Raw genomic sequence first — 24,034 nt, 5'->3', positions numbered from 1 at the left:
GCACCGGGCGGGACCTCCTGCCGGGTGAGCAAGGCTTGCAGACACTCGCCCAAAGCACGGGGAGCCCCCCTCGGCGGGACCTCCTGCCTGGCGTGCAAGGCTTGCGGACACTCGCGGGGGCTGCAGGCTGCTGCCCGCAAGCCTTGGGAGCCGGTGGGAACTCCCACCGGGCTCGCAAGGCTTGCGGATAGCTTCCTGAAGCCTGGAGAGTGAGAGGGGTCGGTGCGCACCGACCCCTCTCGCTCTCCAGGCTTCAGCGAAAGCCTGCATTCGCCCCATAGGACACACACACATTTCCCCTTCATTTTTGGAGGGGAAAAGGTGCGTCCTATGGGGCGGAAAATACGGTAATCTGTTTAGAGAAGCATTTAAATAAATGGTGTTGTTTGTTATTACGCAACAAGGTCTGTATGGGACTTGTCATATTGTCTCTGTTGATGCTTAGTTTAAATTTTGTTCATAACTAGAGAGATCAATTCATCCGTAACCCACCTCTCTCTCTCTTTCCACCCACATTCTGTCCTGCAGCTTCCCCTCGCCTTGATGTTCCCGTAGAAGACAGTGCAGAGCATGTCATTAAAGTGGTAATTTTCATACCTTTTTAAAAATCAACTTCCCAGGCAAAGGTCTGTAAGTTACTGCAAGGTGCTCTCTGTATGTCCTTTTTGTTATGCATTTGTGATGATTTGGGCTCACGATGATATTGGGGCGGTTATACTTGATCGTGCTTACAGTAACGTTTGCACCTGCAGATATCTTGGGGGTAGACAGACTGCTTTGTCTCATGCCCTGTAACTTCCTGCTGAAATCCTGTAACTTTGCATACCAGAAGAATCCCAGGGTTTGTTTGTTTGTTTTGTCGCTGGAGTGCCCCTCCAGATGGCAATAATGCAATAACATGGGGAAAACACCACAGAACAACCAACAAAGCAGAATGATGTGTGGACAACCCATTATAAATCCACCAGTTACTGCGTTAATGACATGTTGCAGAATACTTCTGCAAGCAAACCCCTGTTTGGAGGGGCCTTAAGAGTGCAATGTATCTCCACAAGTGCTGAAATCTATCCTGCAGTTCCTCAGTGTTGCTTTCCCTACATATGAGGCTTCTGTTATTATTTTTGCCTCATTTTCAATGCAATTTCAGAATGTCTATAGGCCCTGTCCCTAACAGCACAGCATAATTTCCTGATGTATCTTCTAGTATTAATATTCATTGGTAAAGGTAAAGGTAAAGGGACCCCTGACCATTAGGTCCAGTCGTGGCCGACTCTGGGGTTGCAGCACTCATCTCGCTTTATTGGCCGAGGGAGCCGGTGCACAGCTTCTGGGTCATGTGGCCAGCATGACTAAGCCACTTCTGGCAAACCAGAGTAGCACATGGAAACACCGTTTACCTTCCTGCTGGAGTGGTACCTATTTATCTACTTGCACTTTGACGTGCTTTCGAGCTGCTAGGTTGGCAGGAGCAGGGACCGAACAACGGGAGCTCACCCCATCGCGGGGATTCGAACGCCGACCTTCTGATCGGCAAGCCCTAGGCTCTTTGGTTTAACCCACAGGGCCACCCGCGTCCCAATATTCATCCTTATTGGAGTAATAATTCTTACTCTAGATTTACAGAATGGAGATGGCAGGTGCACCTTGGGGGGGGGGGGCAATTCCACAACCTAGGAGCTGCCACGAAGAATGCCCTCTCCTGGACCACCCCACCACCCTGAATGGGGCACAGTGGAATTGCCAAAAGTCCCTCCTCTGCTTATCTCAACACCTGAGAAGGTTTGGAGGGAAGGAGACCTGTGCAAACTTGCACAGGAGAACTTCCTCTCCCTTAAACGTGCACTCTCAGAATCTGCTCCAGTGGGCTGGGAGGAGGTCCCCCTAGGGTAGACTTTGGGGGTACATGGGCAGAGGATAGTAAAGTCCTGCACTGGATGCAACCCATTATCCATCCTCTTTATTCATTTTTCACAGCTTTATAGCATCCTTCCTCTAAGGACATCACAGTGATATATAGAGTTCTTCACCACAACCACCAGCCTTCCCTTTTTCTTTCCAGCAATCCTGTGAGGTTAATTATAAAAAAAGCAAAACAGCTTTGATGAAGCCTCTGCAAAAAAACTCAACAACTCTGGTCAATTCAATGGGAGGATCACTGGCAGTTTATTTATAGTAGGAGTAGCTTGCAGTCTCTTGGAAGCTGGACATACCTGGTCTAAAATATGTAACTGTATGAAGCTTTGTGGCCTGAGGGTTTTTAAAATTTTGGGGTGCCTCCAACCCTTGTTCAACTCTTGAGATATTGTGATGTTTAGCTGGTGATATACAATGATGTTGAGAAACAGATATCGGCCAGCCCTAGTTGTGAGCGACATGCTTTAACTGGATGCGTCCAATGCACTTGTTCCTTTGTTTTTTAATGCAGGAATACCTTGAAAACGGACCCTTGTTTTCTGAACTGAAATTCTACCAGCGAGCTGCAAAACAAGAGCATAGTAAGTGGAGTGGCAGACGAGTTGAAGTATTTACGCACTTCTTACAGTGCAATAACACTTTTCTAAATACAGAAGCACACAGTCGTTGTCTTCCGCAAATGTAGTTGCGTGTATTATTGTTTCCATGCCGTTATTTTCTACTAACAGTTTAAAGCATGTGTTCTTAACATTATACACTTGGGATCTTTTGATGAAGGGCAGCATATAAGTAGAATAAATAATAATAAATAAAAACCCTAACCCTAACCTTTTACAAGCAAGCATATTTTTTAATAATAAAAGGAAACTTCTTTTTTTAAAAAAATTATGTTCTTTACATTTTTGCCAGTCAAGAAGTGGATGAAGCTGAAACGATTGACATTTTTAGGAATTCCTTTCTTCTGGGGAGCTGGCCAGACTGAACATAATGGCAAAAGGTAAGGAAAATGCATGCACACACAAACACACAATGTAAATGAATAAGAATCAGCATTTTTGAGGGTGGGGAGTTAAGTTGTCCAAGTTATGTGGGATCAATTCCAATCTGTTACCCCCGAGGATGTGGACAGGCTGCTTGGACGAGTGAAACCAACCACTTGTTTCCTTGATCCTTGCCCATCCTGGCTTATAAAAGCTAGCCGGGAAGGACTGGGCGATGGGCTTCGTGGGGTCGTGAATGCTTCCCTCCGTGAGGGAGCCTTCCCAGACCCGCTGAAAGAGGCGGTTATTAAACCGCTTCTTAAAAAACCATCTTTAGACCCGGCCAGTATGGCCAACTATCGCCCAGTCTCAAATCTTCCATTCTTGGGCAAGGTGATTGAGCGAGTGGTTGCTGAACAACTCCAGGCACGCCTGGAAGAAGCGGACCATTTGGATCCCTTCCAGTCGGGATTCAGGCCTCATCATGGGACTGAAACTGCCTTGGTCGCACTGGTTGATGATCTCCGGCGGGCTAGGGACAAAGGTGAGAGCTGTTTCCTAGTTCTGCTGGATCTCTCAGCGGCGTTTGATACCATCGACCATAACATCCTTCTGGACCGTCTTGGGGGGCTGGGAGCTGGGGGCACTGTCATACAGTGGTTCCGCTCCTTCCTCCTGGGCCGTGTCCAGAAAGTGGTGGTGGGGGATGAGTGTTCAGACCCCTGGGCCCTCACTTGTGGGGTGCCTCAGGGTTCTGTCCTCTCCCCCATGCTTTTCAACATCTACATGAAGCCGCTGGGAGAGATCATCAGGGGATTTGGGCTGGGTGTTCATCAGTATGCGGATGATACCCAGCTCTACCTCTCTTTCAAATCAGAACCAGTGAAGGTCCTGTGTGAGTGCCTGGAGGCGGTTGGAGGTTGGATGGCGGCTAACAGATTGAGGTTGAATTCTGACAAGACAGAAGTACTGTTTTTTGGGGGACAGGAGGCGGGCAGGTGTGGAGGATTCCCTGGTCCTGAATGGGGTAACTGTGCCCCTGAAAGACCAGGTGCGCAGCCTGGGAGTCATTTTGGACTCACAGCTGTCCATGGAGGCACAGGTCAAATCTGTGTCCAGGGCAGCTGTTTACCAGCTCCATCTGGTACGCAGGCTGAGACCCTATCTGCCTGTGGACTGCCTCGCCAGAGTGGTGCATACTCTGGTTATCTCCCGCTTGGATTACTGCAATGCGCTGTATGTGGGGCTACCTTTGAAGGTGACCCGGAAACTACAACTAATCCAGAACGCGGCAGCTAGACTGGTGACTGGGAGCGGCCGCAGAGACCACATAACACTGGTTTTGAAAGACCTACATTGGCTCCCAGTACGTTTCCGAGCACAATTCAAAGTGTTGGTGCTGACCTTTAAAGCCCTAAACGGCCTTGGTCCGGTATATCTGAAGGAGCGTCTCCATCCCCATCGTTCTACCCGGACACTGAGGTCCAGCACCAAGGGCCTTCTGGCGGTTCCCTCACTGTGAGAAGCCAAGTTACAGGGAACCAGGCAGAGGGCCTTCTCGGTAGTGGCGTCTTCCCTGTGGAACACCCTCCCACCAGATGTCAAAGAGAACAACAACTACCAGGCTTTTAGAAGACATCTGAAGGCAGCCCTGTTTAGGGAAGCTTTTAATGTTTGATGTATTTTAATATTCTTTTGGAAGCTGCCCAGAGTGGCTGGGGAAGCCCAGCCAGATGGGTGGGGTATAAATTATTATTATTATTATTATTATTATTATTATTATTATTATTATTAATTCCTGAAAGGAGGAGGAAGCTGTTTAGGTCAGTCATAGACCTCATGGTTTGCAGTCTGCAGGTCCCAGCTGCTGTTCCCCTGGCCTCTCAAATTAGAAGGGTCTTGGGCAGCCCAACTACCAACTAGATCAGTGGTGGCCAAACCTGGCCCTCCAGCTGTTTTTGGACTATAGTTCCCATCATCCCTGGCCACTGGTCCTGTTAGCTAGGGATGATGGGAGTTGTAGTCTGATAACAGCTGGAAGGCCAAGTTTGGCCACCACTGAACTAGAGCATTAGACCAGTGATCTAATCTGCTAAAAGGCGGTTTAGTACAGTCCTAGTGCATGGACCTGTGTACACAGTCCTTCCCTTGATCTCTCGACCTGAGTCCCTGGTTTGAATTGCTGTGTGGTTTCAATAGGATTGTTTTATTGTGGGTGCTTATATTTTAATGTCTGTGTAAGGGGCTTTTATAATTCGTAGAAGCCTATTTTAACATTTAAGTGGTACATAAATAAAGAAACAAAAAGAAGAAAATGTTTTGTTGCTTATATTACAAGGCAACAAACCACGACAATTCTATGCTTATGTCTCTCTGTGTGTGTTTTATATAGTTACAGATTTATGGTGATGGAAAGGTTAGGAGAGGATCTGCAAAGCATCTTTGAAAGAGGAGGACAAAAGTTCAGCAAGGGAACGGTTCTACAGATTGGAGTCCGCATGGTGGGTATTGGGCCCTTAGCAGTGTGAAGCTTGAAGGAATTGTGTGTTGTCTAAACAGTCTCTAACAGATGCTTGTGTACTGTTAACCTGAAAGGAACACCTCTAACGGGGAGGTTCTGCAACATCAACCAGATGCAGATTGCCGTTCCGTTTTCATAAGTTATCGTTAAAGGAATTACATATTGCTTCAGAAATACTGGGTTGTATCCAACCAAGTTCTACTCAGCGTATAGACCCGTTGATGTTAACCCAAGTTGGCCATGCCTGTCAACTTTAATGGGCCTTGTTTAATCAGGAGTAGCGTTGAATACAACTCATTGCTTTCTTTTTCCATAGGCAGATTTAATTGAATGAAGTTGATACAAATTATTGAGATGCATTTTTTTCATCATTTCTGGTTAACTCATTGATAATGGGGAGCTTGTGTATTGTGGTAGCTGGGGAGGATGTCCTCAGCCATGAACCTTGTACAGTGGTACCTCTGGTTACGAACCTAATTCGTTCTGGAGGTCCGTTCTTTAGCTAATGGGGACTCCTGCTGCCACTGCGCCACCGGTGCGCAATTTTCTGTTCTCATCCTGAGGTAAAGTTCTTAACCCGAGGTACTACTTCCGGGTTAGCAGAGTCTGTAGCCCGATGTGTTTGTAACCCGAGGTGTTTGTAACCTGAGGTACCACCGTAGATGGGTTTAGATCAAAATCTCAATGCCTCCCTCACCCCCCACTTTCATCCCAAGTTAAGAAAATGACCTGCTTTGCCTCTTCAGCTTATTTCTTTCCGACTAAAACTGGCTGACCCACTGGCCCTAATATCAGTATGACTCCTAGTTTCCTTTGTAATTTGTCTTTCCCCCTCTCCTCCACTAGCTGGATGCTTTGGAATACATACATGAACATGAATACGTCCATGGGGACATTAAAGCAGGAAATTTGCTTTTGGGCTACAGAAATCCACATGAGGTAAGCATCACATTTCCCCCCACCTGCCTCATTGTGAAATTTGTTTTGTTGGGGTGTGTGCTATAGTACATTGCTGTAATATAATAATAATAAAATAATAATAATAATAATAATAATAATAATAATAATAATAATAATAATAATAATAATAATTTATTATTTATACCCCGCCCATCTGGCTGGGCCTCCCCAGCCACTCTGGGCGGTTTCCATAAAAACCAAAAATACAGTAAAATATCACACGTTAAAAACTTCCCTGAACAGGGCTGCCTCCTTCAGGTATACTGGACCGAGGCCGTTTAGGGCTTTAAAGGTCAACACCAGCACTTTGAATTGTGCTCGGAAACGTACTGGGAGCCAATGTAGGTCTTTCAAGACCGGTGTTATATGGTCCCGGTGGCCGCCCCCAGTCACCAGTCTAGCTGCTGCATTCTGGATTAGTTGTAGCTTCTGGGTCACCTTCAAAGGTAGCCCCACGTACAGCGCATTGCAGTAGTCCAAGCGGGAGATAACCAGAGCATGTAGTTCATGGTTTGTTTTGGTGGTGTGTGTGCTATTCAGTCATACCTCTGGTTGCAAACGTGATCCATGTGGGAGAAACGTTCACAACCTGCAGTGTTCGCAGCCTGAAGCGCCGCATCTGTGCATGCACGTGACACGATTTGACGCTTCTGCGCATGCGCGTGATGTCATTTTGTGCTTCTGCATGAGCGCCGAAACCCGGAAGTAGCCCGAAAACGCGCAACCCTCAGATTTTGAAACCCGAGGTATGACTGTTGTCCATTTGTTTGGGTGTGGGGAATCGCATAGCTCTGTAGAGTCACCGGCATTTGTTCCACGGGCCAGGTCCAGCCTGCTAAATGACAGGAAACGACTTGAGTATGACCTTATTGTGATTCAGTCAATGATCCAGCTAGATCAGTATAGTCTGCACTGGCTGAAAACCGCTCTCCAGAGTTTCTCCCCCAGTCCTACTTGTAGAAGAAGAAGAAGAGTTTGGATTTGATATCCCGCTTTATCACTACCCGAAGGAGTCTCAAAGCGGCTGACATTCTCCTTTCCCTTCCTCCCCCACAACAAACACTCTGTGAGGTGAGTGGGGCTGAGAGACTTCAGAGAAGTGTGACTAGCCCAAGGCCACCCAGCAGCTGCATGTGGAGGAGCGGAGACACGAACCCAGTTCCCCTGATTACATGACTCTTAACCACTACACCACACTGGCTCTCTTGTAGATGCCAGCATTGAACCTAGGGGCCTTCTGCATGCAAGAGAGAAGCATTGCCACTGAAGTAGCCTCCTTCGCCAACGGCCCTTCCAGCAGCACCTGCAGCATTATCATCCAATCTAATCAGGCCATAAAACTCTCTGTCTGTGCTATAGGGAGTGATCTTTAAAAGGGAAGGCTGAGGGATGCCCAGTCCTGGCACTTAAGCAACCCAGGGCTGAGACTCCCTGCCTGCTCTTTTCAGGGAAAATGTAGCATTTTGGGCCATCCCAGCACTGGGGTGGGTGCAAACGCTGCTTTTTCCTTGGCCTTACCCCATACGTGCCCACTCAACTGCTTTGATTGGCGAAATTGGCACAGTTTCAGGTGCCACCATTCAAACCAACACCTCATTTTGTAGCCGTCATTGGAAACGGAAGCAGAAAGGGAGGGGACTCATTTCGGCATCTATCCTCCTCCTTCGCCTACCTGAACACCTTCAGTTTCCAATTTTTAAAATATATTTTTACATACATAGGCTCAAAATCAGAGCTGCATTTCTTTAATTGAAACAAAAAACTACCCCTAAAAAACATAACCCTAGCACAATCTCTGCTTCGATTCCATTCTGTGTTCGTTAAGAACATGATCTTGTAATGTGGCAGCACCTGAACTTGGGAACTCCCCGCCTATGGATATCTGTCAGGCTCCTTCGCAGTACTCTTCCCCCCCCCCCCCCTCAGCACCTGCAGAAAACACTTTCATTTAGACAGCAAACCTACTCAGATGCTTGGAAAGTTGATGCGAGTTTTAACCTGTTGTTAGTCTATTGTCCCTTTTAACTCTTCAGGTGTCTTAAATTATTGTTGCTCGTTTTTCTTAGAGATGGTTTTGTTATGTTATCTTCTCCCGCCTGTAAAACCACTTTGAGGTTCTTTTGTAATCAAGCAGTGTGTAAATTTTATGAAACAAAGAAAATCGTGACTGCAGTACAAGTAGGCAGTACCTTCTTTTTGTTTTAACTTAAGACAGTTTATATGGGACGCAGGTGGCGCTGTGGGTTAAACCACAGAGCCTAGAACTTGCCGATCAGAAGGTTGGCGTTTCAAATCCCTGCGACGGGGTGAGCTCCCGTTGCTCGGTCCCTGCTCCTGCCAACCTAGCAGTTCGAAAGCACATCAAAGTGCAAGTAGATAAATAGGTACCACTCTGGTGAGAAGGTAAACGGCGTTTCCATGCGCTGCTCTGGTTCACCAAAAGTGGCTTAGTCATGCTGGCCACATGACCCGGAAGCTGTACGCCAGCTCCCTCGGCCAATAAAACGAGATGAGCGCCACAACCCCAGAGTCGTCCACGACCGGACCTAATGGTCAGGGGTCCCTTTACCTTTAAGACAGTTTATATATAATCATAAGAAAACATTTTAAGAGTTGAAAGTGCAGTATGCAGACGGGTTTTTGAAGTGTAGCGCATGCACGCTAAAGCAGTTTCGGGCGGCTCGGGTGCAGCTTTGCACACACTGTGAGGACTTGCCTTCAAAGTGGTCCCTGCAGCTTGAAATCCTTCGTTCAGCTCCCTATGCACACCTTGGTCTTTGTGTCCATGCACAGGCCAGCTGGATGAGACTCCCTGTCTGCAAATGCCACTGAAGTGGATGAGAACTCCTTGCGCCCCAGGGACAAATGCTTTGGAGAGATCAGGTGTTGCATCTTGCAGCGCGGTTGATTGCCGCTTTGCTGTCGTTGAGTTCTTGCAGCCCTAATTAAGTTGGCCTGCTAATACACTGCTGATCCAGATTTGTTGCTGAGCTAACAAAGCAATATATCTCGCCAGGTTTTACGTGGCAGCTCTGTTGACTAAAACAATATAAAGTGGTGCCTTGGTTCACAAACGCCTTGGTACTCAAGCAACTTGGAACCCAAACACTGCAAACCCAGAAGTAAGTGTTCTGGCTTGCAAACCTTTTTTGGAAGCCAAACATGCTCCGTTTTGAGTGTTACGCTTCTGATTTGAGTGCCACACTTATGTTTTGAGTGTTACGCTGAGGTCTGTCTGTTTTTGGTGTTTATTTTGCATTTTTGTTTTTGCGGCTCTTTTTTGCATGTGACTGTGTGGACACTCAGTTCAGCTACCGAATGATTGATTGTCTGACTGCAGTACATTGTTTATTGCTTTCATTTTATGGATCAGTGGTCTTGTTAGATAGTAACATTCATGTTAAATTGCTGTTTTAGGGGTTGTTTTTAAAAGTCTGGAACGGATTAATCAATTTTGCATTACTTTCTATGGGAAAGTGTGCCTTGGTATTAGAACGCTTTGGTTTTCGAACAGACTTCCGGACATTGCACTGGACCCCAGGGTGAGGAAGGGAAAATCCTAAGGGCCAGATTCTTTCATAGGACAACATGCTAGGGATAAGTAAAGCCAGATGCAAAAGTGCAGGGGGAAGGCAGTAGGTCCCACAGTAGCCAGAGGAGAATTGCAAGGGACCCTGAGGATCATCTAGTCCAACCCCCTTCCAAGCAGGAATATGTGGCTGCCCCATACAGGGATCGAACCTGCAATCTTGGTGCTATCAGCTCTGTTCTCTAACCAACTGAGCTTTCCAGTCAGAACCACAATGTTCAATGACACATTCCTGCCAGGCAAAACATCACTCAAAGCAGCTGTTGAGGGCTGCGGGAATCCCTGCACTAAGACATACAGTGGTACCTCTGGTTGCGAACGGGATCCATTCCGGAGGCTGGTTCGCAACATGAAAAGAGCGCAACCCGAAGCGCCATATCTGCACAGGTGCGCAGCGCGATTTGGCGCTTGCGCACATGCATGAAGCACGATTTGGCGCTTCTGCACATGCACAAGCGGCAAAACCCGGAAGTAACCCTTTCTGGTACTTCCGGGTTGCCGCGGGACGTAACCTGAAAGAACGTAACATGAAGCAAACGTAACATGAGGTGTGACTGTAGTTAATTCCAAACCAGGTTTAAGAGCAGCTTTCTTACAATTGCCTTGAGGCCTTTTTCTTTCTTTTTTGTTTTAAAGTCAAGCGGTATGTTAAAATTTATGAAATAACCAAGAAAGCTTGTGTCGGAATTTTATTTATTTCTGCTGGAAATTTCCATTCCAGAATATCTGCTTTTCATTCTCATATATATATGTCATACCATATAGAAGTGTTTTATAATTATTTTTGTCTGAAATGTTCCCAGCATTATAGGCAATGCAGAGCGCACGCACAGCAACAACAATGGGGGGTGTAAAGCAAGTAATTATTTGTTTGCTTGTATGGGAGTGAGAAAGGCAAGCAAATAAAAGCAGCCCTCTCCTTTTCCTTTGACCTCCTAAATGATGTGTTGGGAATTGTAAGATGATCGGAATCTGCTGACCTCCGGAAGGTCAGCTTGCTGCTGATTTCATTCATTTGCAGGGAAGCGTTAGGCCATTGAGTGAATCTTCAGGGCAAAAGAGCCTCTCTTTTTATCAATAAGCCTCTTAACGTTTTGAGGGTTGTTGCAGCGTATTCGGAGAGGGTCTGAGCCTTCTGCCCTGGCAACAGCCTTCAAAGCTCTCCTTGGGACTGCTGTGTATTTTTCAGTTCCGTGTAGCTGCTAAGGATCAGGTGTTAAGCAGGTACTTTATGCCTTGAGCCATCAGATAATTACAATAAGATTTAATTGAAATCTGAATGGATGAATAAATAAAATACTTGAAACATCCACAGCAGTTGCTCATCCAGTGTTTCCTTGGAAATATTCAAGGAATGTGGTTTGTTCCTCAAATCATCTTACCTGCTGCTTTCTTTAACCAAACTGCTCTTACAGTGAGAAAAAGCTTCCTCACTTTTGACCAAAATTCTGTCTCTCATTGACATTTTGCCTTAAGGTTGATGGAATCTTTCTTCTTTCAGAGTTTATTTTATGGCATCCTTTCTGTCCTGTTAAAAGTTGCTTAAACTGCTTTGGAAAGTGCTCTAAAGTGTGGGTAGGCAAACTAAGGCCTGGGGGCCAGATCTGGCCCAATCGCCTTCTCAATCTGGCTCATGGACGGTCCGGGAATCAGCGTGTTTTTACATGAGTAGAATATGTCCTTTTATTTAAAATGCATCTCTGGGTTATTTGTGGGGCATAGGAATTCATTTTTATTTTTTTCCAAAATATAGTCCGGCCCCCCACAAGGTCTGAAGGTCAGTGGACCGGCCCCCTGCTGAAAAAGTTTGCTGTCCCCTGCTCTAAAGTGTGTGTTTTCCCCCCTCTGCATTTAATCAGTGTCAGAATTGCAGTTGGCTAGCCACAGTTCGTGATTTCCAAATAATAAAATAAAGCATATCTCTCTGTGCCTAGATGGAGGCAATATTTGGGCAAGGCTGCCTCTTACATTGCTAAGCTCAATGGCAAGGGAATGCCAGCCAGTTCCACTTAAGTCGCCTCTTCCGTCACAGTGACTTGACGCATTATTGTCTTTCCAACTCGGCTGGGTTGTATAGCAAGCAGCATGAATCTGCTAGAGGATACGGGAGGAAATAAGAGTCGGTCAACCTGACAAAACTTTATGCCTTGTCCCAGATTTCCAAACGCCGCCTCCAGTCTTTAATCTTTGTATTGCAGTTTGTACAGGTCGTCAGGTGAGAAATATAATCAGTATAATCTTTAAAAGCTGTTGCCCCTGCAGGAACAGAAAGCCACAGTCCTGGTGACACGCTCCAAATAGGCGCAGAAAATGCAGCAGCAAGAAACAGGGTCCCCCTCCCCTTTAAGACACAGACCAGCCATCCCAAGACTGTAAATCTGCTGGGGGCACAAACAGGAGTCAGTAATTTTAATAGAATCAGCTACCAGATAGCCTGACTGCCTTTTTTGTGTGTAGAAAAAGAGAAAAGGAAAAGGGAGACGGAAAAGAAAGAAGCCCATCAAGAGCAATATAATTAAATTAAGAGCAAGGTCAGGCTGGCGCTGTTAATATATATATATATATATATTTTCCAGGGCAGGGATTTGCCTGCCAGGAAAGCACAAAACTAGTTAAAGAGTGATGCGGAAAGTAGTTTCTCCAACTTAACAGCTTGCAAATTAATGCAGTGATTTTCTTAACGCTGGTGATGCTTCGAAGGTGTTGGTCGGGAGCATGAGCCTTAAGGGCAGTGGCTGCTGCTGCTTAATGTCCACTTATTATTGCAAAGCTTTTAACAGGTGCTTATTCTCCGAAGAAACTGGGCTGTTTCTTCGGTGGTGCTGTAACTCCATAATTTGTTTTTTTACGTTTCTTTTCATGTTTAGTCTAGCGCAGGGGGTGGCCTCTCTGGCAGGTGAGGAGTTGCACTCCCTTGAAAGGAGCAGGTCTGCATCTTGCAAGTGCTCCTGGATTCAACACTGTCCCTGGTGGCTCAGGTGGCCACTGTACTCCATGCTCTGGGACGCGGGTGGCGCTGTGGGTTAAAACACAGAGCCTAGGGCTTGCCGATCAGAAGGTCGGCAGTTCGAATCCCTGTGACAGAGTGAGCTCCCATTGCTCGGTCCCTGCTCCTGCCAACCTAGCAGTTCGAAAGCACGTCAAAGTGCAAGTAGATAAATAGGTACCGCTCCAGCGGGAAGGTAAACGGCGTTTCCGTGCGCTGCATGGTTCGCCAGAAGTGGCTTAGTCATGCTGGCCACATGACCCGGAAGCTGTATGCCGGCTCCCTTGGCCAGTAAAGTGAGATGAGCGCCACAACCCCAGAGTCAGCCATGACTGGACCTAATGGTCAGGGGTCCCTTTACCCTTTACCTTACTCCATGCTCTGGAGGAGCTTTGGCAGGTCAGATGGCATCTGTGGACCAGACGTTTCCCAAACCCTGTGGTGTACAGCAGGGCTGTCCAACAGGTTGATTGAGATCGACTGGTCGATCCCCGGGATGTTCTGGTCAATCACGGCCTCCTTTGCAGTGGCATAAGAGCCCCAGCCCCTTGCCCCATCCTCCATTTTTGCATGATCACTGGAACAGAAGATGGAGTTTTCGCTGTGAGGCAGATTGTTTCCTTAGTGATCTTTTTGGTGACTTTCCCCCTTTCCCCTTTACTTTTCCTCCCTAAAAAAACTCAACAACTTTGACCTAAACACTCCCCTGCCAAAAAAATGAGACTCTCCTCCGTAAAAAAAAGCTCAAAAACTTCAACCGGAACCACTGCCAGTTTTTTATTCTGTGAGTAGATCGCAGTCTCTTGGGAGTTGGACACCCTGGTATACAGTAACAAATATATTTCTTTTTTTAGAGCATTTATTAATTTTCCAATAAAACATCCAGTTAACATATCAAATCACAATCTAATAAAAATAAAAAAATAATAAAAAATCCAATTGTCTTCCAAATTATAATCTTAATTTTGCAACTTTCCGTGATCTGAATTCGTAACAAATTTATTTCTGCTACAGTGGTACCTCAGTTCTCGAACGCACCTCGGAAGTTGGAACAGGTTCCTCTGCGTGTTTTTCAATTTTCTCAATTTTCTCAATTGCATTTGCAACCAGCCCTTTGCGCCTCGGTGTTCAAAAGTTTCGGAACTCAAACAATCTTCCGGAATGGATTACGTTGAAAAACCGAGGTACCGCTGTACATTGTGTTTGCTTCTGTTGGGATGCGTCCCTGGAACGGGGGCAATTCACAGGCCCCCAGCTGGCTCCAGCCCACCGGCCGGCAGCCGGGCGAACTCCGGTCTCCCTTGGAACAGCATCAATCAGCGACTCATAGCTTCAGAAGCCTTTAGAAACGTGAGCACTAGTCAGCAGAGTGAATAACTCTTCACAACAGAAGTGGCGGACAGAGGCATATGTAAGGCGTATTTACAAGCATTTTATTCAGCATTAGAACAAAGGAAAAACACGTCTGCTTCCCTTCGTGTCCAAGCAAACAGCATTGGCAAAAGCTATATACAACGGAAGTTCCCAGCAGACTGTGCTGGAAGTAAACACACATTTGACTTACAACAACTTCACATGCCTGTTCTAAAGGTGGAACGGAACTATATCCTAACAGCTTCTTGGAAACATTTATGGAATATATTGGGGAAAAATCTTTAGGGATCCCCACCCCAACATATCCCTAGTTATTACGATTATTACGATTATTACCGTTATTATTATATTATTGTTACAATTATTATTATTAAAAATTCTATACCACCCTTCATTCGAAGATCATGCGCCACTTTACAAAATAAAAACATAAAAATACATTACCTGATAACAAACGAAGACAGTACCTCCTCAAATTTATTCTTTAATCAGCCAAAGGCCTGGAAGAAGAGGAATGTTTTTGCCTGGTACCTCAAGTTACGTAATGAAGGTGCCAGGTGAACCTCCCTGTTGAGAGCATTCCATAAATGGAGAGCTACTTTAAAAAAAAAAAATCCCTTCCCATGTTACCACCCTCTGAACCTCACATGGAGGAGACACACAAAGAAGGACCTCAGAGGATGATCTCGGGCTCTGGGTAGGTTCATATGGGGAGAGGTGGTCTTTGAGGTATTGTGGTCCTGAGCCATTTAAGGCTTTATTCGTCAAAAGCATCTGTTTGAATTGGGCCTGGATGCTAATTGGCAGCCAGTGCATTTGGGGCCAGGATTGGTGTAATAAGCTCATACCTTCTTGCCCCACTGAGCAACCTAGCAGCCAACTTCTGCAACCAGCTGAAGTTTCCGAACCGTCTTCAGAGGCAGCCCCATGTATAACACATTGCAGTAATCTAACCTAGAGTTTACCAAGTCAAGTTGCCATGCTCTGTTCATTAAACAAGTGCTCAGCAGGGCGGCCATCAGATTCTGAGAGCATAGCTGGGTTTGCTTGAGACATTGCCCCTAATGGGTTACCATTTTTTTCCTTATTGCTGCCAGATTCAGACATGGCAAAACTGACAACCAGGGGGTCTTCTTTCTCAGGATTATTTGCAGTTCCTTTTTTGTGTGGCTGTTGGAAAACTTTCAAAAGCTTCTGTTCTGACTACAGAGAGATGTTCTCTCCTGGAGCCTTTTTGTCCCCCCTGCCAGAAGGAAAAATTAGTATGTCGTACGCTTGGTGTTTGTGGGAAACTTTCCTCTTCCGTCCTTTTTCTGTAAGCACGGCTGTTATGAACTTGTCGAAGGGCTGGCTGTTGAAAGACACGATCTGTCATGCCTGCGTGTGTGAGTGTGTTTAGTAAGGAGGAGACGGGGTCCCATAAGCAGCATGGAGACAGATAAAAGACATATTGCACTTTATGATGTCTGGAGGCCCACCTGGAGAGAAGATAGCTTAGGAGCAAAACAGACAAAAAATCCTTTCTGCTCTGAAATAAGACTGGGTATGGAAGAGGCACACAACTCAGGAAGGCGAGGGTAGCTCTTAACAGCCCCTCGATGGACATATTTTATCCTGAGATGCCATTTGGCTTAATAAAATGCAGATCTGAGAGTCTCCTCAAGCCACCGTTTTCCTCCAGCTTAATTAGAAAGGTTATACTTTTTCCAGAGGACAAAAGCATCATTCATTTCTCTCCTCTTGTCTTCCAGGTTTATCTTGCTGATTATGGACTCGCCTACAGATATTGTCCCGATGGGAACCACAAAGAGTATCGGGAAAATCCTAAGAAGGGCCATAATGGGACCATAGAGTTTACCAGCTTAGATGCTCACAAGGGAGTAGGTAGGTTGCTCTCTGCCTCCCCCGGTCTTCCTTCACCCCTTCAAAAACATTTCGGGGAGGAGAAATGAGTAATTGGGCTGGTGTGAAGCGTACTTGGAGAAGCAGCAGGTTTATGGGGCTTTGTGTGGCGACTTCCTGTCCCCCTAAGTCTGTAGTGCAGCAAGGGAGAAAGCATGCTACAGAACAGTGAATTTTGAATAATGCTGTAAGGCGAAGAGAACTTCCTTTTCCCCCTTCCTTTTTTTTAAAGAAAGGAAATTACTCCCTTTAAGTAAACTTTGATGTCGTGCACTGTGAAGCTGTACAATCAGATCAGTAGTAGAGTGGAACTCTCTCACTCTTTTTCCCCTCACTGCTTCCAGCCTGACTTGGGAACAGGCCAAGTAATTTGTTCAGTCCGCTTTTTGCAGCAGATGAATCTGTTTTGACATCCCTGCTTGCAAATTTAGACCGCGGGGAAAGGAGAATCTCGAGCGTCCCCCTGGTGCTCCAGGGCTCTCCGTCTTGGCCATTGAGCCTCTCTGCAGGCCACGCCCCTCACTATCCTTGATCGACATCATTCCTGAATAAATTTGCCTAGCTGGAGTGTGTGTCCTTAACCTCTGATGGTGATTCTTTCTTGCCTGGATGCGAGAATAGAGAGGCGGCAGGATGACTATGTGTAGAAACCAGCCGACTGTATAAGGTGAAGTTTAAATTCAGGACTCCACATTCTTTTGTCTCTGGCCCTCCAGAAGGTTATCCAGAATGAAATGTGGCCCTTCAGCTGAAGGGGGGAAAAAGATTCCCCCCTCATTATGTGCACCTCTAGATTTTGCAGTGCCCCATTGGTCCCTAAAAGAATGCAAAATAATAATGATAATTATGCATTTTGCTATACAGTGGTACCTTGGGTTATATACGCTTCAGGTTACATAAGCTTCAGGTTACAGACTCCGCTAACCCAGAAATAGTACCTCGGGTTAAGAACTTTGCTTCAGGATGAGAACAGAAATCGTGCTCCAGTGGCGCAGTGGCAGCGTGAGGCCCCATTAGCTAAAGTGGTGCTTCAGGTTAAGAACAGTTTCAGGTTAAGAACCGACCTCCAGAACGAATTAAGTACGTAACCAGAAGTACCACTGTATAGGAAGAATGCCTACAAAATGTGTACAATTTACCTGTGGAATATTCGTACATTCGTAGGGAAAATCCACACACAAAAATGGGACTGGTCTGTAACTGAGTGCAAGCTAAATTAATTCAGCAGAGATTTAACCTTGCGGCTTCATCTGTAGCTTGCCTTATTTTTCTACTCATATCAAAACACATAGGAATCCTCCTGCATACAGGCCACCAGTTGGCCGAAGTCAGTGATCGTTTTGGCCCTTTCTAACTATCTTCTGCTGTGCTCTTGGCAAGACAGCTCTCCTTGTTTCTGATTAAACTTCCCAAAGCTCATCATCTTTTCTTGTTATTTTGCAAGCTATGTGAAGTGTTAACTTTTTAAAAAATTCTTGCCCGCCCCTGCTCCCTCAAGCTCCCCCCCCCACAGTAGCCTTTCATATATCTTACTTATTTAAACTCACTTTGACGGTATTGGAAACACATTTGCAGGTAAATTACATACATAGTCCTTTTATTGGATATTGATTGCACTGCCTTGCATTCCAAGGCAGACTTAATTCAACAATTCCCTAATTAGTTAAAGTCATAACCTGTGTCTTGTATTCATTTACCATTAATTAAACCTCAGCTGTTTATTACACTGCAGTCCAAATTCAATAGCTGGCCCAAAGAGCCATAGAAAAAGAGAAAAAGGTCAATATCGAAAACATATGGCACTTGGGCGAGCCTGTCCATCCCCCCAATGGCTGCATTGCTTGCAATCGATGGTGGTCAATGGAACACGACTTTCTTAGTTGCTATGTCAGCAAGACACAAAGTCAATTCTAATGTTATGCTAGTGTGGAAAAAATAAAAGTGATTATTGCCAAACTTTGACTACTGTTTAACTTGAGACTTTTTTGGGGGGCGGGGAGTAGGTGCTATTTAGGAGTTCTGTCTCAAATTCCTTCCCAACTTGCCAATAAGATTCCTCCTCCCTTTCTCCTACCAGCTTCAACCCCGCTCCCCAAAAATCTGCCTCTTCTATAAAGCTTTTTAATTTGATCTCCCCCACCCAATGTCCATGGGTAGCAAACATGTGCTTTCCAGATGTTATCGCATTGCCTTCCACAAATGCCTTGAGGCAATGCACAGAATTCAACAAAAGCAGCTAAGAAACAGTTGGGAACAAACATATAGGAAGGAACATCGGATAAATTTTAAAGCAGTGCTGCTTAGTTAACACCCCTGGCAGAGACCTGTTCACGTGGCTGGAAAAGGTTGCCAGAACAGAAACGCCTTCACTTGTTTCTGGTAAGTGTGGATAGCAGGCACCTGTTGAATAGCGGCAGGAATGCCGTTCCACAGAACAGGGGCAACCACACTAAAGGCCCTGATCTCCTGTGGCTTCTGATCTTCAGGGAACCTTTAGGAGACACTCTCCTGCTCTCATAGATGTTGTTGGGCTCTAATTTCCATCAGCTTCCACAAGCATGGTCAGGGATGATGAAAGTTGGAGATAAACAACATTTGGAGGGTTGGCTTACCCTTGCCTTAATAATAATAATAATAATAATAATAATAATAATAATAATAATAATAATAATAATTACAGGTCTTGTACCCCGCCCATGTGACTTGGTTGCCCCAGCCACTCTGTGCAGCTTTGAACAGACTATAAAAGAACAAAACATCAAACATTAAAAACTTCCCAATGTTCCCAACTTCAGAAAGTCTTCGGAAAGTTGTCTAGTTACTTGTCTCCTTGACATCTGATGGGAAGGTGCTCCACAGGGCAGGTGCCACTACTGAGAAGGCCCTCTGCCTAGCTCCCTGTAGCTTCACTTCTCGCAGTGAGGGTCCTCAGAGCTGGACCTCAGTGTTCGGGCTGGATGATGAGGGTGGAGACACTCCTGCAGGTATACAGGGCCAAAGCTGTTTGGGGCTTTTAAGGACTTAAGTCAGTATTGGTGCATTTGCCAATATGCATACCTTGTATCAGAGACCAGCAAACTTTTTCAGCAGGGGGGCCGGTTCACTGTCCCTCAGACCTTGGGGCGGGCGGACAGTATTTCGGGGGGGGGGGATTGAACAAATTCCTATGCCCCACAAATAACCCAGAGATGCATTTTAAACAAAAGCACACATTCTACTCATGTAAAAACACCAGGCAGGCCCCACAAATAACTCGGAGATGCATTTTAAACAAAAGGACACATTCTACTCATGTAAAAACATGCTGAATCCCTGACCGTCCACGGGCCAGATTTAGAAGGTGATTGGGCCACATCCGGCCTCCGGGCCTTAGTTTGCCTACCCATGCCTTGTATCCTGCTGTTAGCCTTGCCCCTGCCTTCCCTCTCTCCCTCTTGTAATCTCCTTTTAGAGAAATGCGGCACAGAAGTGAGATTACAGATATATGCCAATACTGTGTAATTTAGCTTGCAGCAGCTCTGTAGATCTTTCCCAGCTTTTTTATCTGCAAACTTTGTAGCTGGTGATAACCGGGCATCGATCCTGCATTCGAAACATGCCCTTGACCACTGAGCTGTTGCCCATTCTCCAAGGCTCCTCCTTCAAGCCTCATATACATTGATGGCTCTGTATAAACAATAATGTCCATACTTAAGAAAAAGTGACAGGCCTTTTCTTCCTCTCTTTCCTCCCACCCCACCAGAAGAGGGAACGTGCGCGCGTCGGCAAACATTTGTGGTCGTTAATAGCTGCTGAACTGTTATCTTAAACTAATACTTTCTAACGAGTTTTACTTGGCACAAACAGCTATACGTTATTGCTTTTTCTATTAAAAGGACCATTGACCATGTAATGTAGAGGGCCTTGATAATTTGCCAGCACTGTTAAGACCTGCAGTCATTTAACGCTGGTCATTAGGAAAAATGAAATGGGACTCTTGCGCCTCTCTGGTGCTGAGACAATTGCACTGTTTGACCTGCTGGAAGCATTTCAGGAGGAAAGGGGCCATAATGGGCAAGCTTTTTCTGGCCCGTGCAACGGGATGAGGAGGGTGGAAATCTGTTAAGTCCACTGATGCTGTGAGACATGTGGCGACAGGCAAGCATGGCCTGTTCTGTAAAAGGCACCTGCATTAGTCTATGAAAGGAATTATCGGGTGAAAAACGGCTCCTGAACGGATGGCGTTTCAGCGCTCACTGTTTCCCTGGTTCAAGGGAATAGGGAATAGTTACTCCGCAGACGCTCAAATAGCTGAATTATGTGGTGAGTTGTAGTTGCGCAGACTGAGTGCATTTGTGTAATGTGCTCCACCTCTATGGGTTATGGGCTTTTTCTTTTTTGCATATGTGGGGGTAACTATTTTTGGCCATGGGGAAGTGAGTTGATGAAGATAGCAGACATTTTTGTGCTCATGAGGACTTGATCCGATGGATGGTGTGACGTTAACATATGAGAGTGCTGGAGGTGAAATAGTTAAACAGGTTACCCAATCAAAACCCAGGGGGGTGGAGACAGAGGGACTATAAAACCAGCTCTGGGAGGGCGAAGGGAGGAGTTCGTTGGGAGTTGGGTGGTTGGTTGGAGTGGGAGTGAATTGGGATAGAGTCTGGGTAGGTTGAGTTAGTGTAGCGAAATAAGCTGAGTCAGGAACAGTTAGGAGCTAGGAAGACGAGTAAATATCTGAGGAGGTGGTTTAGAGAGCGAGAGCAGGTAGCAGAAGTTATAGGTCTGGATAGGCACCCTATGATTGTAATTGACCGATACCGTTTATGAAACCACACGCTTGTTAAACTGCAATAAATAATCAGAAGTTTATGTTCTAATTTAACCCTGACTGGACTCAGTATTGTACCAGGTAGGGCCTGGGTGGTGGCAGTGAGATATAAAGTGGTGGCACAGGGATCAATAGACGGTGAAACGTCCGGGGACCCTGTGTGGTCGCCACAGATGGATTAATAATAATAGTAATTTTATTATTTATACCCCGCCCATCTGGCTGGGTTTCCCCAGCCGCTCTGGGGTTCAAGTTACAAATAAGGAGACTCTTTCCAAACTTTCTGACAGTAAGAACTGTTCGACAGTGGAACGGTCTCCCTTGGCAGGTGGTGGACTCTCCCTTCCTTGGAGGTTTTGAAGCAGCGGTTGGGTGGTCACCAATCATGGATGCTTCAGTTGAGATTCCTGCATTGCAGGGGGTTGGGCTGGATGACCCTCAGGGTCCCCTCCCAATGTACAATTCTAGGAGGCCTAGAAACTAGGAGCATGCATCAATCACAAGGTCCACTTTAGACCCCCTTTTGGCGTTTTGGAAAACTGCACGCCTTAGTCCAAGTGGCCCAGTTTGTCTCAAGTCCATTCACAATGATGATAGACTGTCATAACAAGGCTGTTTCCATTTTCCTTTCATATCCGTCACGTGAGGTGTGAAGGTCGCCTGCTACAGTGACTCGCTTGCCGCAGCAGCAACACCAAAAGGGGGTTCTAAGACGTAACCCTTCTTGGGTCCAGTGCCGTATCTCTGATCACGCACATGGGCTTCCCTGCCTATGCACCCCTTCCCTGCATTGCATCACTGGCTTGCTCCTAAACCTGTGCGTGTGATTTGCATATGAAAGGACCCAGATTTAATCCTTGGGATCTCCAGGGAAGTCCCCTGTCTGAAGCCCTGGAAAACTGCTGTCAGTCAACACAGGTGAGCTAGGAGGCTCCACGGACTGGGCTCTGCCTCAGACTGCTTTTCTGCGTTGCTAAAAAATCTCCCCCCTCTGCTTGCAGAACTGGGGTGGTTTGTGTCTTGGTCTTAAACAGAATCACAGCCCACCTTGCGGCAGAAGTGATAAAATAGCTGTAAAGCCATAAAAATGCTATATGAGCGATAAACATTTGGCATTGGGGCCTCTTATTTCCTCCAAATTCAATTCTTTGTGCTTGAAACCAATGGTCTAAGCAACCGTACGATTGGCTTGGGTCTCCCCCCCCCCCAATTTTAATCCCAGAATCTGCCCAGATCTTATGGAGCATTCGTTTTCTTTCCCGAAAGCCGCATTATGCAAATAGTGTTGCCTTCCTTGCTTGTTCCTTGATAATTAAAGAGAATTATACCTGCGTCAAGCATACCTCTTAAAAATTTGTTACATTGTTAGTAGTGTTAAAAAGTAATATTTGGATCAATGTGGCATATGGATTTGTGCAGATTTTCTACTCACTGAGGCATGCAGTCAATACCTAATTTCTCTGGAGATATACTGCGCTTAACATATCGAGCTTCTTTTAAATACTCTGGGCCCTGCACGCAGAGTGCATGAGACTGGTTTTAATTTGCCATCATTGATGAACATAAGAGGAATATGAACTGTCTGAATTAAATTTGTTCCAGTGTGTTTATTTGTAAGGGGGTGACTGGCTTGGCTGGCTGGGGGGGGGGGGTCGGGGGGGGAGGAAGAGTTCAGGTGCTGTCTCCTGTCCAATTGCTTTTAACACGTAAATTACACAGCTGATGCTAAGAGGTTTGTTCCTTTCCTAAGAGAGGTGGAAATCTTCATCTCAATATGCTTTTTATTAATTTGACAAAGCAATGCTGAAGCACTTCTGCACAAGCAGTTTTGCAGTGATACCTGGGCATTCTCAGGCACAAGGCTTTAAATATGCAGAGAGGCTGCGGTGTGTGATGAGAGATGTGTTGTTGGACCTGAAGCCACATTCGCAGCATAAATTTAAAGCACTGTGATACCACTTTAAACAGTTGTGGCTTTGCCCAAAGCATCCTGGGAACTGCAGTTTGTTAAGGGCTCTGAGCACGGTTAAGAGCAGGCGTAGGCAAACTCAGCCCTCCAGGTGTTTTGGGGACTACAACTCCCATCATCCCTAGCTAACAGGACCAGTGGTCAGGGATGATGGGAGTTGTAGTCCCAAAACACCCGGAGGGCTGAGTTTGCCTGTGCCTGGTTAAGAGACTCCTATTTCCCTCTCAGAGCTACAGTTCCCAGAGTCCCCCAGGAAAAGGGATGGACTGGGAAATCAGTCTGGGAGTTGTAGTTCCTCCTAACAACTCTCAGCACCCTTAACAAACTGTAATGCCCAGGATTCCTTAATAGTGGTTTAAAGTGGCATGACGATTTGCCGAGCTTGTGAGACTCGTTTGATAACAACGAGAAATAGAGCTTTTAAGTGGTCATTGGGCCAGTTTCTTGCCGATAAAAGATTCAGCAGGCGCATTCCATTTCAGCTTGTAAAATGCACGCTGAAAACTTTTCAATTCCGTCTGCCCTACGCAGGCAATTAGGAGCACATCTTTCCACAACAGTTAACTGCCGTCTGTTTTTAGCTTTTTTTATATGGCCTTGATTGTGTGGTTTCACGTACTGTCGCCGTAAACCGCTTTGGTGTTTAAAAATGAAAAGCAGTCTAGAAATACCTTTATGAATAAGATTAATTCGGTACAGGGTTCAGATCCTCTTTTGGCCACAAACTTTGCGGCGGCATAATAATCCCAGTTAAGTGGCCTGAGATTTATTAACGAGGATTTGATTTCGATGCCACTTTTCTGCTGCTAAGGAGACACAAAGCGGCTTGCAAGACCACGTAAAAAGCAAAGCAATGTAGAAGAGCAGCAAAGAAAGCACCAAGATGGCTGGTTTTTGTTTGGTTTGTTTTAAACCCAGTGCAGCGAATTTGCCATTTGTCATGGATGCTTTAGTTGAGGTCCCTGCATTGCAGGGGGTGAGGGAGTGGACTAGATGTCTCTTGGGGTCCCTTCCAACTCTACCATT

General features: G+C 45.9%; 1 protein-coding gene and 1 long non-coding RNA gene across 2 annotated transcripts in view; both read left to right on the top strand.

The window, feature by feature from the left end:
* The window catches only part of LOC309529748, a 537,650-nt gene that overhangs the window by 313,124 nt on the left and 200,492 nt on the right, over window positions 1-24,034 (top strand). The window lies entirely within an intron of this gene.
* The window catches only part of VRK2 (VRK serine/threonine kinase 2), a 69,169-nt gene that overhangs the window by 10,952 nt on the left and 34,183 nt on the right, over window positions 1-24,034 (top strand). Inside the window, exons 3-8 of the mRNA XM_082217691.1 lie at window positions 529-584; window positions 2,426-2,495; window positions 2,824-2,911; window positions 5,287-5,395; window positions 6,262-6,354; window positions 16,076-16,208. Of these exons, the coding sequence (XP_082073817.1) occupies window positions 529-584; window positions 2,426-2,495; window positions 2,824-2,911; window positions 5,287-5,395; window positions 6,262-6,354; window positions 16,076-16,208 (549 nt within the window). The remainder of the gene's footprint in view (window positions 1-528; window positions 585-2,425; window positions 2,496-2,823; window positions 2,912-5,286; window positions 5,396-6,261; window positions 6,355-16,075; window positions 16,209-24,034) is intronic.

This window comes from Podarcis vaucheri, assembly GCF_965113315.1.
Source record: "Podarcis vaucheri genome assembly, chromosome: 3".
Classification (NCBI taxonomy): Eukaryota; Metazoa; Chordata; class Lepidosauria; order Squamata; family Lacertidae; genus Podarcis; species Podarcis vaucheri.
Note: the sequence above shows the minus strand (reverse complement) of the source record. Positions and strands in the feature narration are given on the sequence as shown.